Below are 15893 nucleotides of genomic sequence, written 5' to 3' on the forward strand. Positions count from 1 at the left end.
TTTAATTGACCGTTTCTGCCGAAACGTGTGGAACTTGAACCTTATTTTGACTGACCAATCACTTTCGCACACAATGAAACACAAAACGCTCTCTCTTTATCTATGTGAATATTTATTAATTTTCACCTACCCAACATGCAAAATTCTACAAACACAGGGGTAACACATCTAAATAAGCAAAAATCAACAAACGGTAGTGGGTATGTATTGAATCAACCAGCAGTTTATGGCACTACAGACGAAGGAAATGAGAATATGAGTGGTGGTGTGGTGGCGAGTGGTGGGGGGTTGGAGCGCAGCTCCGACTGTCCTTTATGGTCATCTGATCATAAAATTTCCCCCTAACTCCTGAGCACAAAGGATTCTAACTTTTGGCGGCAAGCTAGCACAGTGAGATTGAAGACAAAGGGGAGATGGAGAATTTTACCATGAGGTCGTTTTAACAGTCCAGTCTAACAACGCACCCGCGTTGACTCTCAGATAGTAAACACAAGCAGCTCCAGGACCGCGGCGGATCCCAATATCAACATAACACATCAAAGTTTCAATAAGCAAGGTTACATGCACATATTATTCAGAACACATGAGATCCTAACCAGCGATTCTGATCGCTTCTACAACCTCTGACCCTGCCCAGGCCTTCTAATAAAGAAATAAAAGATTAAATAAAAGATGGGTTTTACTTGGTGTCGTCTTCTTCCTGAGCGAGGGAATTCGAGCGAGGAAAAGTGGGGGTAAGTTAATTGTGCGTCCACAATTAACTTCAGGGAAAGCGGTCAGTCTTCGTCCTTTGGTCTTCTTGACAAAAAGGAAAAATATGATCTGACCATCAAAGTCGACTTGGAAATGAAACACGGTAGCGGTTCGTCTCTCCGAAACTCCGTGTTCTCAGTTACGTGTTCAACTCATGTCTTCGATCGGCAAAGTGAAATCTCTTGCCTTCTTAGTCCAAAAACCTCAGTTATGAATTATTCGTTGTCCAACGAGAGAGAATGAATGAACTCTGCAAAGAGCTCTTCTCTTGAAGTGGCGCACTTCAGTCACTAGTCCGGTTCCTAGCAGAAGGCGTATGTTCAAAGTGAGCGCCTTCCTATATAGCGTCCTGTGACGTCAGACTTGGGACGCCCAGTCATATCAGTCGCAATGCTCGATGGGATATGTAGGAGCGGGCTGTCCTGGGTACAAAATGGCCGATGCCATTGGAGGGGCACAGTGACGTCCAACAACGTGCAGATAGTCCAATACTCAGCAAACAAGTGGTCCAACAAAACAAAATACAATGATCTGCAAATCCAGTTCAACCTATATGCAACTGAACACACTACAAAGACAACATATTTAATGTTCAAAGTGATAAAGTTTTTTTTTGCATGTATTAACTCATTTAGAGTTTGATGCTCGCAACACGTTCCAACAAAGCTAGGACAGGAGCATGATAACCACGGTGCTCCATCACCTTTCCTTTTAACATCACTGAATAAACGTTTGGGAACTGAGGACTGATTATTGAAGCTTTGTAGTCGTAATTCTTTCCCATTCTTGCTTAATGTACATCTTCAATTGCTCAACAGTTCGGGTTCTCCGTTGTCATATTTTGCACTTCATCATGCGCCACATATTTTCAATGGAAGACAGGTCTGGACTACAGGGAGGCCAGTCCAGTGACCGCTCTCCTTTTACTACGAAGCCACGCTGTTGTAAAATGTTGCTTGGATGACAGAAGATGTTGTTCCAAAATGTCATCGTTTTACCGAGCTTCTTGACCCACATGCAGAAACTTTCAGGAGATAAATGAAGTTTTAAGAGATTTATTTAGAAGGGATATGACATGAATGAGGAATTCAGGGCAGCTCTGGCGGAACGTCCTCTGAGGAGGGAAATCAGAACGGTGAGTATTGTTTCAGAGTGAGGAGGGGTAGATTGAGTGATGAAGGCTTACTGTTGCTGGCTGGAATGGAGTCCAGGAGGGGTGGTCAGTTCTTGGATGGAAGGTCCTTGTTTCCAAAAGGTAAGCAGTTCGTTGGAGGGTGGACAGGTTAGGCAGCTGAGCATCTAGAACCCGGTGCCTCCTTCAGAAGGAGAGTGAGAACAGGTTGCACAGGAACCACCAGAAGGATCCAGGAAGGCACCTTAAAAAAGGAACAGAGCTAGGTCACAAGAAGACCTAAGAGAGCTTGTAAAACAAGAACAGGATACAGGGCTTGAGGTACCACAAATGACGACACTCCGGCGTCAAATGCTCGGCAACCCTCTCCTTAAGAAGCTGCCATAACGACCCTAACGACTCACAGGTGTGAGAAGCAGTGCGCAGCTCCTCCCTCCAACTGAACCTGCTGAAAAAAAACACAAAGTGGAACAGACACAGACAGATCCTGACAGTATGTACCTTTTAGCATTAATGGTGCCTTCACAGATATGAAAGTTAGCCATGCCATGGGCACTAACACCCCCATACCATCACTGATGCTGGCTTTTGAACTTTGCCCTGATAACAATCCAGATAGTCCTTTTCCTCTTTGGCCCAGAAGGTTTCCCAAATAATTTGAGATGCGGACTCATCAGACCACAGCACACTTTTCCACTTTGTGTCCGTCCATCTCAGATAAACTAGGGCCCAGAGAAGCCAGCGGCTGTTTCCTTTTTCAGCACTGCTCAACTTTCCAAGTCTTTTGTTGCCCCTGTCGCACTTGTTTTGGAGCCTCAAACTGAAAATGAGTGAATATTGGCAAGAAAACTATAAGGTTTATCAGTTTGAACATTAAATATATTTTCTTTGTAGTGTATCCAGTTGCATAAAGGTTGAACAGGAGTTGCAAATAATCATATTCTGTTTTGTTATGTTTTACACAATGTCCTAATTTCATTGGAATTGGGGTTGTAAACAGTACATAGTAAGATGTAACACAAGCTGTAATCAAGAGAATTTTAATAACTGCAGTTTAATTACATGTTTCCATCAGTCACTGTAATGAATTACAGTTACTTGTATTTCGTAATTAGGTTACAGAATATCATAACATGTAGCTAGTTACTACCCAAACCTGCGGGAATATAAACTTGGGTAGGGTCAGAATGTCCTATTTTAGACTGTTCTACAACTGGAAACACACTGTAGCATTACAGGTGTTAAGAAAACTGACCTTTTATATACATATGCCGACACACACAGATACCCACAGATGTGCACCTTTCATCCACTGGCCAGGAGTGTGGAAAAAGCCTTCATTATGACTTTAAATTGAGCTAAAACCATTTATTTCAAAGAGGATGGCACTTTGATTGTCAAACCGATATGACTCTGAAGCTATTACTATACACAGTTTTTTTGGATGCACGTCAATATGTGCCAAATTATGCTCTTTAATCTAAATGATCCTATTCTGCAAGTTACTCATTGATGATCTTATCCAAGCTTTGTTATAACTCAGTGCTCTCTGAAATGTAAAGAAAAGGTTTTGAAAAAAATGCTGAATCTATTTTCCTAATTGTTATCTTTGAAAAAATGGTAAATATTCCTCTGTTGTCAGTGATGGGATGATTACTTAGACCTCTAAGTGCTGAGTCAGTGCAACGAGAGACTGAGTAAGAATCGTGGCCTGACTATGATTAAAGTCCCATTTACAGTTTGCTACAAACTATTTAGGGGACATAGCAAACATGTAGAAAAAGTGCTCTGGTCAGATGAGAAGAGAATCTAACTTTTTGACCACCATGGAAAATTCAGTTTGGTGAAAAACTAACACTGCACATCACTCTGAAAACAACATCCCCATGATGAAACATGGTGGTGGCAGCATCATGCTGAGGAGATGCTTCTGATCAGCAGAGACTCAGAGGCTGGTCAGAGTTGATGGGTAGGGTTCCACCTTTCAGCAGGACAACGATAATAAACATATAGCCAAAGCTAAAATGAAATGGTTATGATCAAAGCCTCTATAGCTTATGTGTTAGAATGGCCTAGACAAAGTCCAGACCAAAATCTCATAAACTGTGGCAAGATTTGTTGCCACAGCTTTTGTTCCCAGATGCTGTCCATCTATTCTGACTGAACCTAAAGGACCTGCAAGAAAAACTGTCAAGACTTTGGAACTAATGGTTTGTGTGATATGGATGAATATCTCTGTAAAGAGGTAAAGTATGAGGGGAAGGTGAAATGAAGCAAGGGTGAATTATTGTACATGTTTATGTAAACTATTTGTGTATATTAAAACTGTTCCAAAAAAGAAACTACAACCCCTACAACTGACTTAAAGATACTTAAGCACGATCTTCCTGCTGGCATTAAAGGAACTGAGCTTCCTCAAGAAATAGTCTGCTCAGTCCCTTCTTGTAGAGAGTATCACTGTTCCAGTTTCATTTGAGTTTATTGTCCAGGAGAACCCTTGAGGTATTTTCACTCCTCCGCCAACTCCACTTCTACAAGAAAGCTCGGATTAGCTAGGAGTATATTGAGCTGCCCAGGGTTTGTGCCTCTCAGTTTCAGTTTTGATATTCCCTAACCCAACAATATAAAAGATGGAAGAAGAAATATGTAATTTATTATTTAAATGTTCTAAATAAAATCTCAAGCATGTGATGAAGCATGCCCATCCCTTTGCTAATGGCCCAGGCCGATCTGTTACCTAACATCTTTTTCATGGACCTGACCTCTTTCTTCCATTTTTTACTGTCTTAATCTCATTCATTAGCGTTGTATTGTTCTCTACAGCCTATTATCCCTCCCAGGCCATCTCCAGGAGCAGATATCCAGTACCTCTTTATTTGGTTTAAACAACATGTCTACATGTTACATGGCAGGTTCTTTCCATGATAACATAGACAGTGAACATTAGGTTGGTTTTGCACAGCAGTACAGGGTTATTGTAAACATTATTTACTGTGTGCATGAGTTTCTGAGAATTTCCACTGCATTTGCATGGGGGCGATTTATTTCTTTTGAAAAAATTTTTGGGATTGAGTTTTGGGTTTCTTTTATGTTTCAGTTTTCCCCTGTCGTTTATCCGTTTAGTTTGTTTGTGGATTTGGTTCTTAATTTGTTCTTGTGTTCTATGTACATTTTGTATTAATTCTGCTCGATTTCTTCCCTGTGTTTCTCAGTGTTCAGATTCTGCTCATTACTTTCATCCCCTCAGTATTCTCTGCCTTCATTTGTCTCAGCTATTCTTCATCTCCAACTGATTACTCTCAGTTGTTTTGCCATGTTTTTCTCCACACTTCCCTCTGCACATAACCTCTCTGGTTGTCATACTCTTTGCTGGTTCCTTCCATTGCATTTCCTGTGTTCCGTTTTTTTATTATGCCATTTGCTTCCCGTTGTATCCATGACCCATTCCTCTGGTGCAGCTCTGCAAGTTTGCTTTCATTTTTATTAAATATTTTCACCTCTTTATCTCTGGCTTCGTTCTGCAGTTTGGTCTTACTACAAACCTTACATCACAATTTATTGTCCATTGTAATGATTTCATTCAATTAAGGATCATATTTATTTAAGCAGTGTCATTTAATTCATGTTTGGTGTAACACTGTCAGCCTGAAAATAATAGAAGTTTCCATTTTAGTCACTCTGGATGTGTGTTTATTGCTGCCATTTGAGACAACACCGCCATGGCCGCTTGACTAGTGTAACAGGAAATTTTTGGCTTAGTGATCACCGTTGTTTGTACTAAAATGAAGACATTTTTCTTTTCTCCAAGTGACCCTAATACTCCGTAGAAGACTTCTGAATTAAAGCTGCAGTAAAGTATCTTCCTATCAGGAACCCAAACCTAAATACATCAGTCATTAACAGATATCACCTCACACAAAGGAAAATGTTTATGTGGGATTTGTGGACACTTGCTTGCACACATTGTACCCTGGGATTACTTTCATAGCACATGTTGACTTGTTCTGGATATCAGTACCTGGAAAAACTACCATTTTTAGCTTAAAGTCCTTGTTTCTCCTTCCATCCCTCTGCTGGCTTGGCAGGCACGTTGGTTGAAAATCTCAAACACAGATCCCTTTTTTCCACTATTGGCAAGACAATAATTCTAAACTGGAAATCAAAGAAACCTACCTCGGGACGAAGCCATTCATTAAAAAAAACAAAAAACAAAACAAAACATTAATATTGCTGTATAACCAATAAAATAAATAAGAGATAATATTATGTATTGCACAGTTGCTGTTCTCTTGCATTTGTTTGCAATAAAAACAGTTCTAAAAAATTATAATATAAGCAACTAGTTTAAGTCTTGTATGACGTTTTGTAAGTCTTTTATTTTTATTGTTTTCTACGTTTTCCTCAAGCATTCACGCAATTCCTCAACGACGCGTAAAAAGCCAGATGTTTTTTGGTCCTGCTGACTTCCCATATCCACCAACCAGCAGCAGTTAGCTGGTGCGCATTCTGTCTTCGTCCCGTTCAGCTGGACCAATATAACTGCTTCATTCCTCATGTCAGTCCAGGCTGGCTGTGAGCATGTCTTCTCTCATTTTACCCCGGATTCTCCCACCGTGCTAACCGACTGGCTTTAACTCCCAGTGAGTTAGCTGGTGCTCGGCTAGCAGCGAACCGAGCTGCTAAAGGCTGGAGCGATGCTTGTGGGATGCAGCTGAAGTGCTGTTCGGCCTGGCAAAGATGACGTGCCTACTGCGCCTGGGTGATGTTCCTCTGTCAGCAGGAGGTAGAACATGGAAACCAGGGACGAGTGGACAAAAGAACCGAGCGCTCACGAACTTCTGAAGCCGGAGTTGCTTTGCAGACACAATGGGAGAATCGGTAAGAGATATGTTCTGTGATGTCTTTAACACTGGTCGGGTGAATGGTTTGGTTTGGTTCCCAGCAGCAGCAGATGTAGAAGGGAGCCCACAGCCTCCAGTAAACCCAGAACACGTTGCTGACTCGGTTCATCACGATTTTCGCGGTTTAGACACAAAAACCCCACTCTAATAATGTTAGGTTGCATCGCATGATTTAATGTATTCTGTTATTACGAAGGAGATGAAATCGCGGTTTATTAAAGCATCACATTAACTAAGGGTCGGTAATGACTGAGTCAGCGATGCCGTTCAGACATGGAGATATTCTAGTCCTAGGGGAACACTTGTGATCAGGCCTCATTTACCTGCTCTGTTTGTGGTACCAGCTCAGCTGATGTTTCTGTAAAACCCAGGTTTTATTCTGCAACCTCTGCTGTGTCATTGTGGCAAATGTTTTATGAGAGACATAAATGAAGCCATTATTACCTGATGCACTTTGTTTTGAGCCTGAGTTTTACTAGTTGGAAGGGAAAAGTGTTCTTACCTCTTAAGATTTGGAGCCAGACCTGTCACAATACTCTAAACTGGCAGGTCTCTATCACTATGCTATGGCATTCATCTTGTTTATAAACCATAATCCTGGAATTGTAAAAAAAACAGGATGGATAGAAGCGGAAATCCTTGCTGCACTAATTATTCAATGCTTATAATGTGCTGCATGCTCAAATTGCTACAGAACCGGTGTTTCTTCAAAACTCTTCTATAAATTTGCATGGTGTCACTAATCATGGCTGGGAGACTGCAGTACACTGATGAGGGTAATTACATGTGATTCATGGCTTTCAACAAGCAGCAGTTTAATGCAGTTTGTACAGTTAGTTGAAGTATTCCTCGATATTTTTCAGTTATATGGTATTATATGGTACTCTCACTGCTAAAGGCTTTTAGATAATGATCACTGACTGTGCTGCACTTGTTTTTTTTATGTAGAAATGTCAAAAAATAAAACTATCCTATCCAGTGTTTACAGCAGTCAGTGTTGTTACCTCAAACCTCGTCACAGTTTATGTGTTAATCTGTGGTTCACATCACCCTGATGATCACCAGGGGGAGAGGAATGTGATGGTGAGAAAACTGTGATGGAATGTTGTGCTGACTTTGATTTAAGATTTAAGTTGGCTTATAGACCTTTTATATTAATGTGAGCAATCCTTATGTATAGTTATAGCTCATCAGTGCAAGCATAAATAGCACTGCCATTTAGAATATGTGTGATAAAGTCGATCTATGATTAAAGTTTAATATAAAGTGAAATTGAATGTCTGAGAAGAATCATGATGCAGTGTGGCTTCAATTCCCCGCCTCGCCATCTGCGTTGCCAGTCTCCACCTTCTCCAAAACGAACGTACATATGGGTCTCCCGTCATGTTTGGTTTTTATAGAACACAACTTTGTGTGGAAAGTGACGAACGGCAGTTTCTGGCCCTGGTCTGTGCGTACGCAACGTTTCTAAATGAGACTCCTGGATTTTCTGACATTGTAAAACAAGGTAAATTGTGTTAAATGCACTGAAGAAATCAAACAACGTGATCCTTCCAGTGCTGCCTAATTTATCCAGAGGATAGTAGGTTTGTTTAAGCAAATGTATGATCTATTATTGAACTTGCAAGCAAAAAATGTATTTGATGAAGTAGAAGTTATAAAGAAGGAAAAAAGCAGCAAAGTTAATATCAGTCATATTACAATTTCCACCTCTGAAGTCCACACTACAGAGAAAACTCACTCTTCCACCGCCTCGTGTGACCCTCTGATTTAAAAATAAATAAATGAATGGTGACAACCAAGAGGCCCAGGGTAGGAAGCAGAATTGTAGATTAACACACCTCTCTGCAGCTGCTGTATTTTTACCCACCCATCAACCCATTGAGGAAATGTCCTGCTAACATTCGAAATTAAATAGATTAACAGCAAAATTAAATGGAGTAAGATGATGATAATCGCATAAAAATAAATCCTACTTTAACTGAGAAAAAAATAAAACTATTCATTATGCTTTGTTGTATGGAGGTAAATTTGTCTCAATATTATTCAATCAAAAAAAACTAATCTCAATCAAAAAATATTAAGTTGTGATCAAAACTTTCAGAGTTGTAACAATTTTGTTTTTTATGGAATATTTTATTTCGGTGAGAAAAAAAAATTGTTTGAAAAAACTTTTTTTGATTAAATTGACAAATTTTTTCTCATAAAGAGAAAAAAGTTATTTGCAAAACATAAACTTTTATTTGCGCATGTCAAAAATCTTTGGCTACGACTCGCTCTTTTGGTTTTGACGCTCTCTGTTTTTGGTTGAACTCAAAGAATTTTGAGTGCTGGGAACATGAACATCCTGGGCGGGGCCTAAAGACGAACGCTGTAAGACGTTAGCGCTGACTAAAGCGGCCGCTCGAACTGCAGGTCTTGTACAGAAGAAAACTGCGGTCAAGTGAGCAGACAGTCAGAAATACGTGGTGACGCCAGCCGACACCAGCTCTCTCTTAAAGATTAGCGTCGGCCCTACAAGTTGCATTACTTATGGAGCAGAAAGGACCCTGATCCTGGCAACGGTTGAGAAAACAAGAGGTAAACAGAAAAGGAACCTACAGAACATTTATATTAATTACATTTTTACAACTTTTACATTCATGTTTTATGTAAAATAATAAATATTTAATATTTTACTGTACAGTTTTGGAGAAATATCTTGTCAAAATACCTAAAAAATGCTCAACCATTATATGCATTTGTCCCACTTTCAGGAATTTATTTCTCCCAAAACCATGAGAGGCGACAACACAATCTCTTCAGATTATATTAGAGGGTTATCTATATTATAAACAGAATTAGTATTTCATAATCTCACTGTAGATTTCTGGAGAAATACACACAACTCCTGTCATCTGCAGAAATACTCATACAACTCCCACAACTGCAGAGTCATCTTAGATGGATATGAAGAGAGCAATTTGACAGCAGTGTGGCATGGTGTCAAAGTAATTCAGGCTGCAGGGTGTTGGGAAAACATGCGATATCCGTCAATATTGGTGAATTTTGTACAAATTATTTGACTTAAGAGAAATAAACAAATGATTAAAGTCTTACACTCTTCTAGCTTTAGCTTCATAGCAAACATAGACCCCAGATATTGAGTAGAGCTACAGGAAACAATGACATTCATTATTTCATTTATTTCATGGTACATACATAATAAGGTAACACTTATTGGAGTTCTAGCATTTTTATTTTAATAAATGAAAAAAAAAATGTTTTGAAGTGACGTTTGAACAGTGTTCCCTCACTCGTTGTGACATGTAACCTTTGTGTATTGCAGGCTCTTGTCCTAATGTAAGAATGAGTAGGAGCGAGCATACTAACACAAGGCATGTCCCTGTGGCCCTCACCCCCCAGCTACCTCTTAGAGCCCATCGGCCCCTGTGTGCGTCGGTCTCCTCCGACAGCAGTGGCCGCTTCAAGGCTCTGGAGACTCAGGAGTGGAAGAACAACCTTAAAGCTCAGGTACAGGCAAATAAAAGCTTGTTTTCTCTGGCCTTGGCAACGGTGAACCTGAACAAAACAAATAACTGCTTAATAAAGATTTCTCACTTGACCTAGAAATATCTTAAATTCCTACAACGGGTAAAATTGTCATCATGATTTTACTGATGTACCACTCCTTTTATTTATTGGTGCATTGAAAAGAAAATATTGTGAAAATTATACATGTTTGTTTGTTACACATATTCAGAAAGTGAAACTCATATTAATCAAAGATGGCAAACCTAAAACTGGTACAATATGTTGTCAAAAGTATTGGGTCCCACCAACCAAATCAATGAATGGTTTCACTAAAACCAGCCGCCACAGAGACAGTTTCTTCGCCCAGGCTGTTTTTCTGTTGAACATTTAATAAAACAACAGCATACAGATGTAGCAAATGCACCATTTTATTATATATGTGTATATTGTACATTGTAAATATGTATATTCTGTAATACAAAAACAGAACAAAAGAGCAAAGTGTACCGGAGTCAAATTCCTTGTTTGTATGTACGAACTTGGCAATAAAGCTGATTCTGATTCTGAATCCTGGTGTTCCAACCACTTCCAGGGCTGCAGGTGTATAAAGGTTGGTGAGGAGAAACGTGACTGGGCTGCACAGAGTCCTGACCTCAACCTTCTTGAACACCTTTGGGATGAATTAGAACAGAGGCTGCAGTTCTGGTTTTCTCATCTAACTATGAACACACTCCTAAACCTTGAGGAAGATGTTTACACAATAGTTAAAGTTGCTGTTGCTGGGAACAATGGGCCCATCAACACATTGGACCTTGGAGATTAAGAAAAGGATTTTGGCATGTACATGTAAACGTAGAGAGACAAATACTTTTGGCAGTATAGTGTATCAGAACCTGTGTTTCTTCAGAGACACTCAGTACCGTTCATTAAAAATGCTGTAATCCGGGCACTGAGTGGGTGTCTGGGTTTGAATTGGTACATGCCTAAATCATGGTATAGACTGACACCAAGATGTAAAGGGAAATAACCCACAATACATCCCGGCAATGCGGGATGTAATGAGGTGTTGTATGGAATTAATGTCAATGTAAAATTTGCATCGGGATTCTCCCCATACCACTCCTTTAAAACAAATGGTGAAATAACTCAAAGTAGCGATGTTGTTGTTGGCCAACCAAATGCTTCACATATAAATGAAATGCTGTATCTCATCTTCTTACTCTTCTCATCTCAAATGATTTTGCTGTCTTCTTTACAATTTTAAATCCTGCGGCTGGCTGGTCGGTCAAACCATAGCTCATCAGTACATCACACCCGTAACCTTCGAAGCAGTCTTGCCCCAATCGATACAGGCCTGTGACTACCTTGCTTTGGTAAGTCAAATGGTCTAATGAAGGCAGGCTAGCTTCTACCTCCCCCTCGCCACATCGATTATTTCAGAAAACACCTTGAAGTGGTTTGTAAAAGGGGCTTTTATTATCTTACGGGTCCGGCTTGGATGCTTGGGCATGGAAACCTATTCCATGCAGCTTTCTAGTCACGTTTCAAACGTTTGGAGGTCTGTAGTTTTTGACTGCAGACTGCTGAGGACTTCTGCACTTTTGTTTTCTTTCCCATGATATAGTTTCCGTTGTTGCTATTTGCTATATATGATACCACTAACAGTGGCCGTGGAACGTTTAGTAGGGAGGACTTATTGCACAGGTGGTGCCGGATCACAGTACTACGCTGGAATTCACTATGTTGTTGAGAGCGACCCATTCTTTCACAAAAGTTTGAGGAAGCATTCTGCCTGCCTCAGTGCTGGATGGTATTTGTCTGTGGCCATGCAACTGATTGGAATACCTGAATCCACTGATGTGGAGGGGTAAGTCCACATTAGTGGACCAAATACTGCCTAAGTAGACCATCCATGCTGCACGTTTTCATATCTGAGAATGATTACAAAGGACATCCACAGATTTTTTTGCATTTTAAGAAAATTAGGCTTTAAAAATAGTTAAAACTGGGATAAGTTTCTATGAGGACTTTAAACACTACATTACTTATTTTATCATACTGAAAGTTAGCAAACTAAAAGCTTAGAATTGCAGATGTGTGTTTTTCTCTGAGGTATTGTTACATTTGCAAATGCTGATCTGATGTTTTGGAACCAACTAAAAATAAAAAACATTTTCTGTCCACCTAAAAATGACACACCTTGAGAAATAAAAAAATGTTGGCAGCAGATTGAAGGGTGTGGACTGGACTATCAAGATGTCAAGATTCATATCAGCTGTTTATGTGTTATTACAGATGGAGCTGGCCCACAGTGCAGGAGCTGCCAGCAGCACAGGTTCTCTAGAGCGAGCATCGATGTTCTGTGCCTCAGCATCTACCACGTTGTCCAGCTCTGGCCTGCCCAGCCCTGTGGAGATCTTCAACAAGAGTAAATCCTCCAGCCGCTTCTCTCTGTTCTCTCCACCATGGAACAGCAGCTCGGAATCAGACTCGAATCCCCCGTCACGCACTGGCTCCAAGAAGCTGCGCAATTACAGTAGGAGAGCTGCCACAGGGCCGGCTGGAGCCAGGGCCCCTGATGTGCTTGAGCCCAAACCAAGCGGCCCAGAACACTTCCAGTACTCTGAACCGGTCATTTCCAAAGTGACAGATTACATCTACGTTGGCAACCTGAATGCAGCATACAATGGACGTACACTGTGTCGTAACAATATTGACAGCATCATTGACATGAGCAGTGTGCCTGGAGAGCCAGCCCCCTCCCTCAGCCTCATCCCCTGCACCTGCTCCCGCGGTTCCCGGCACTGCTGGTCCCGCCTCAAGGTGGACATTGGGGACATGCCGGACACTCTGGCTGACCACCCAGCTCTCAAGCACTGCTGCTTTGAAGACATCAACGAGTGCATAAACGCGTCCACGGAGAAGAGGAAGCGTGTTCTAGTCCACTGTCGGGACGGTTTCTCTCTGGCACCGATGTGTATCATACAGTATCTGATGGTGAAGCAGAACATGAGGCTAATTGCTGCTTATGAGCTGCTGAGGGCCAAGTACCCGGTCAACATCAAAGAACGCCACCAGAACGTTCTAGTGAGCCTGGAGAGAGCTCTGTGGCCTGGCGGTGAAGTTGACCCCGAGTGCTTCAAACAGGCTCTCTCCCGCAAAGTGGCCTGGACATGATGCATCTTACAGTCTACTTGGCTGTTACTTTCCTTGGTTTTTGACATTTTCCACTAAAACAACCAACTTGTCCCTCTGGATATTGTTGGACCTTCTTTTAATTCATTTGGTAAAGATGAGTAATTTCCATGTTTTTCAAATCTTTAAATGGAATCTGGTTGTGACTTTCTTCTCCATCTTTTCTGGACAGGACATGCAATAGCCCCTTGATTTGACAGTGTTTTATTTGGGGCTGTACAGTGGGCTTTTCCCTGTTTCAGTTCTATGTCATGCTTCTGTGCTGTTTCTCTATATCAGGGCAAATTTTCAGTGGGATTTCTCAGGAGACTGTTGATGTCAAAGTGATGCAGCGTTTAAATTCTTCTTTTGCGACATTCACAAATAGAAGATGCCTCGGAATACTGGGAGTATTTTATGGTGAAAGTCGAAGTTTAGACATTAATCTCAGCTAAGTTGTGCGGATAATCTAAGTGGAGCAAAATGTCCACAGACCAAAACTAAGATGATGGAGATGTGCATTAAGAACATCTAAACAGAGAAATTTTAGACATGGTAAGCATGCCAGTGGTTGACCCATACAAGTTTTTTATTGTCTGGTGCTGACTGTGGATCAGTGGTTCCCAGCCTTTTTTCTAGTGATTTGTTTCTGTGAACCAGTACTGTCATACAGGATTCTGCTGCAGAGTTTTATACCATCAGTTTTACGACCTCAGCAATTGCAACATGCAAGTTGTTCTGTGGTTACGTCTGGTTATGAAGGATTTGCGTTCTGCTTGTTCTGATTGTTGTAGTTGTGCATTGTAGGAGCATTATTTTCTTCACTGCAAGGAGAGCAACATTGACTTTAGCACTTCACAACCAGTGATAATGACTTCTCAGCTCCTTAGAGCCATAACTAGTGGTAGACTAGATTTTGTCATAATCATGTCTGAACCTGTCTATTGCATAGCTTGACATAATGGTCCAAATGTGTTTGCATTTATAGATCTCATATAAATTACATTAATGAAATCTGTCCAAATTAGTTGTTCCTATGCTTTAATTACCATCAGTACCATCATTTTGCTATATTGTAAGAGCAAAGCTGCACAAGCTAAAAGTAACAGCTGTTACCATTGGCTAGTCTTTTGGACTAAAACTGATGTGGTGGGTTACACAGTGGAGGTACCAAGAGAAACGGGGTCGAGACTTTATTGAAGGGAGCTGGTGATGCACCGAGACATTCATTCCACTGCCTGATGAAAATTTAACGTGTGTGTGTGTGTGTGTGTGTGTGTGTGTGTGTGTGTGTGTGTGTGTGTGTGTGTGTGTGTGTTCTAGCATTTGTTACAGTGTAAGGCCCATGTTCCCCAACATGTACTACGTTGTGAGGACCCACTACTCCTAATAGGGCCCCCCCTTCATAAAGTCTTGTCCTGCTTTATGAAGATGCTAACTTTAACCTGGACTTGTTGCTCCCTCGACCTGATCTCTGATAATATGGATGGATGGATGGATGGATAGAGGGGTAGATGGATGGATGGTGGGGTAGATGGATGGGTGGGTGGATGGATGGAGGGGTAGATGGATGGATGGAGGGGTAGATGGATGGGTGGATGGATGGATGGTGGGGTAGATGGATGGATGGAGGGGTAGATGGATGGATGGAGGGGTAGATGGATGGATGGATGGGTAGATGGATGGGTAGATGGATGGATGGTGGGGTAGATGGATGGGTGGAGGGGTAGATGGATGGGTGGAGGGGTAGATGGATGGTGGGGTAGATGGATGGATGGTGGGGTAGATGGATGGGTGGGTGGATGGATGGAGGTGTAGATGGATGGGTGGATGGATGGATGGTGGGGTAGATGGATGGGTGGATGGATGGATGGATGGTGGGGTAGATGGATGGGTGGGTGGATGGATGGAAGGGTAGATGGATGGGTGGATGGATGGATGGGTGGAGGGGTAGATGGATGGTGGGGTAGATGGATGGATGGTGGGGTAGATGGATGGGTGGGTGGATGGATGGTGGGGTAGATGGATGGGTGGGTGGATGGATGGAGGTGTAGATGGATGGGTGGATGGATGGATGGGTGGAGGGTAGATGGATGGTGGGGTAGATGGATGGATGGTGGGGTAGATGGATGGGTGGGTGGATGGACGGTGGGGTAGATGGATGGGTGGGTGGATGGATGGAGGTGTAGATGGATGGGTGGATGGATGGATGGTGGGGTAGATGGATGGGTGGAGGGGTAGATGGATGGATGGATGGTGGGGTAGATGGATGGGTGGATGGATGGATGGATGGTGGGGTAGATGGATGGGTGGGTGGATGGATGGAAGGGTAGATGGATGGGTGGATGGATGGATGGTGGGGTAGATGGATGGATGGAGGGGTAGATGGATGGATGGAGGGGTAGATGGATGGATGGTTG

At 41.7% G+C, this 15893-nt stretch overlaps 1 protein-coding gene across 1 annotated transcript; it reads left to right on the plus strand.

Moving 5' to 3' along the window:
- The first annotated feature begins 5755 nt into the window (after positions 1 to 5755).
- Positions 5756 to 14875, plus strand: LOC124858142. Its single transcript, XM_047350017.1, has 3 exons — positions 5756 to 6763; positions 10115 to 10299; positions 12595 to 14875. Exons 1-3 carry the CDS (start codon positions 6676 to 6678, stop codon positions 13474 to 13476), a joined length of 1155 nt encoding a protein of 384 aa, XP_047205973.1. The 5' UTR covers positions 5756 to 6675; the 3' UTR covers positions 13477 to 14875.
- The last annotated feature ends 1018 nt before the right edge of the window (positions 14876 to 15893 follow it).

Source organism: Girardinichthys multiradiatus, chromosome 2 (assembly GCF_021462225.1).
Source record: "Girardinichthys multiradiatus isolate DD_20200921_A chromosome 2, DD_fGirMul_XY1, whole genome shotgun sequence".
Classification (NCBI taxonomy): domain Eukaryota; kingdom Metazoa; phylum Chordata; class Actinopteri; order Cyprinodontiformes; family Goodeidae; genus Girardinichthys; species Girardinichthys multiradiatus.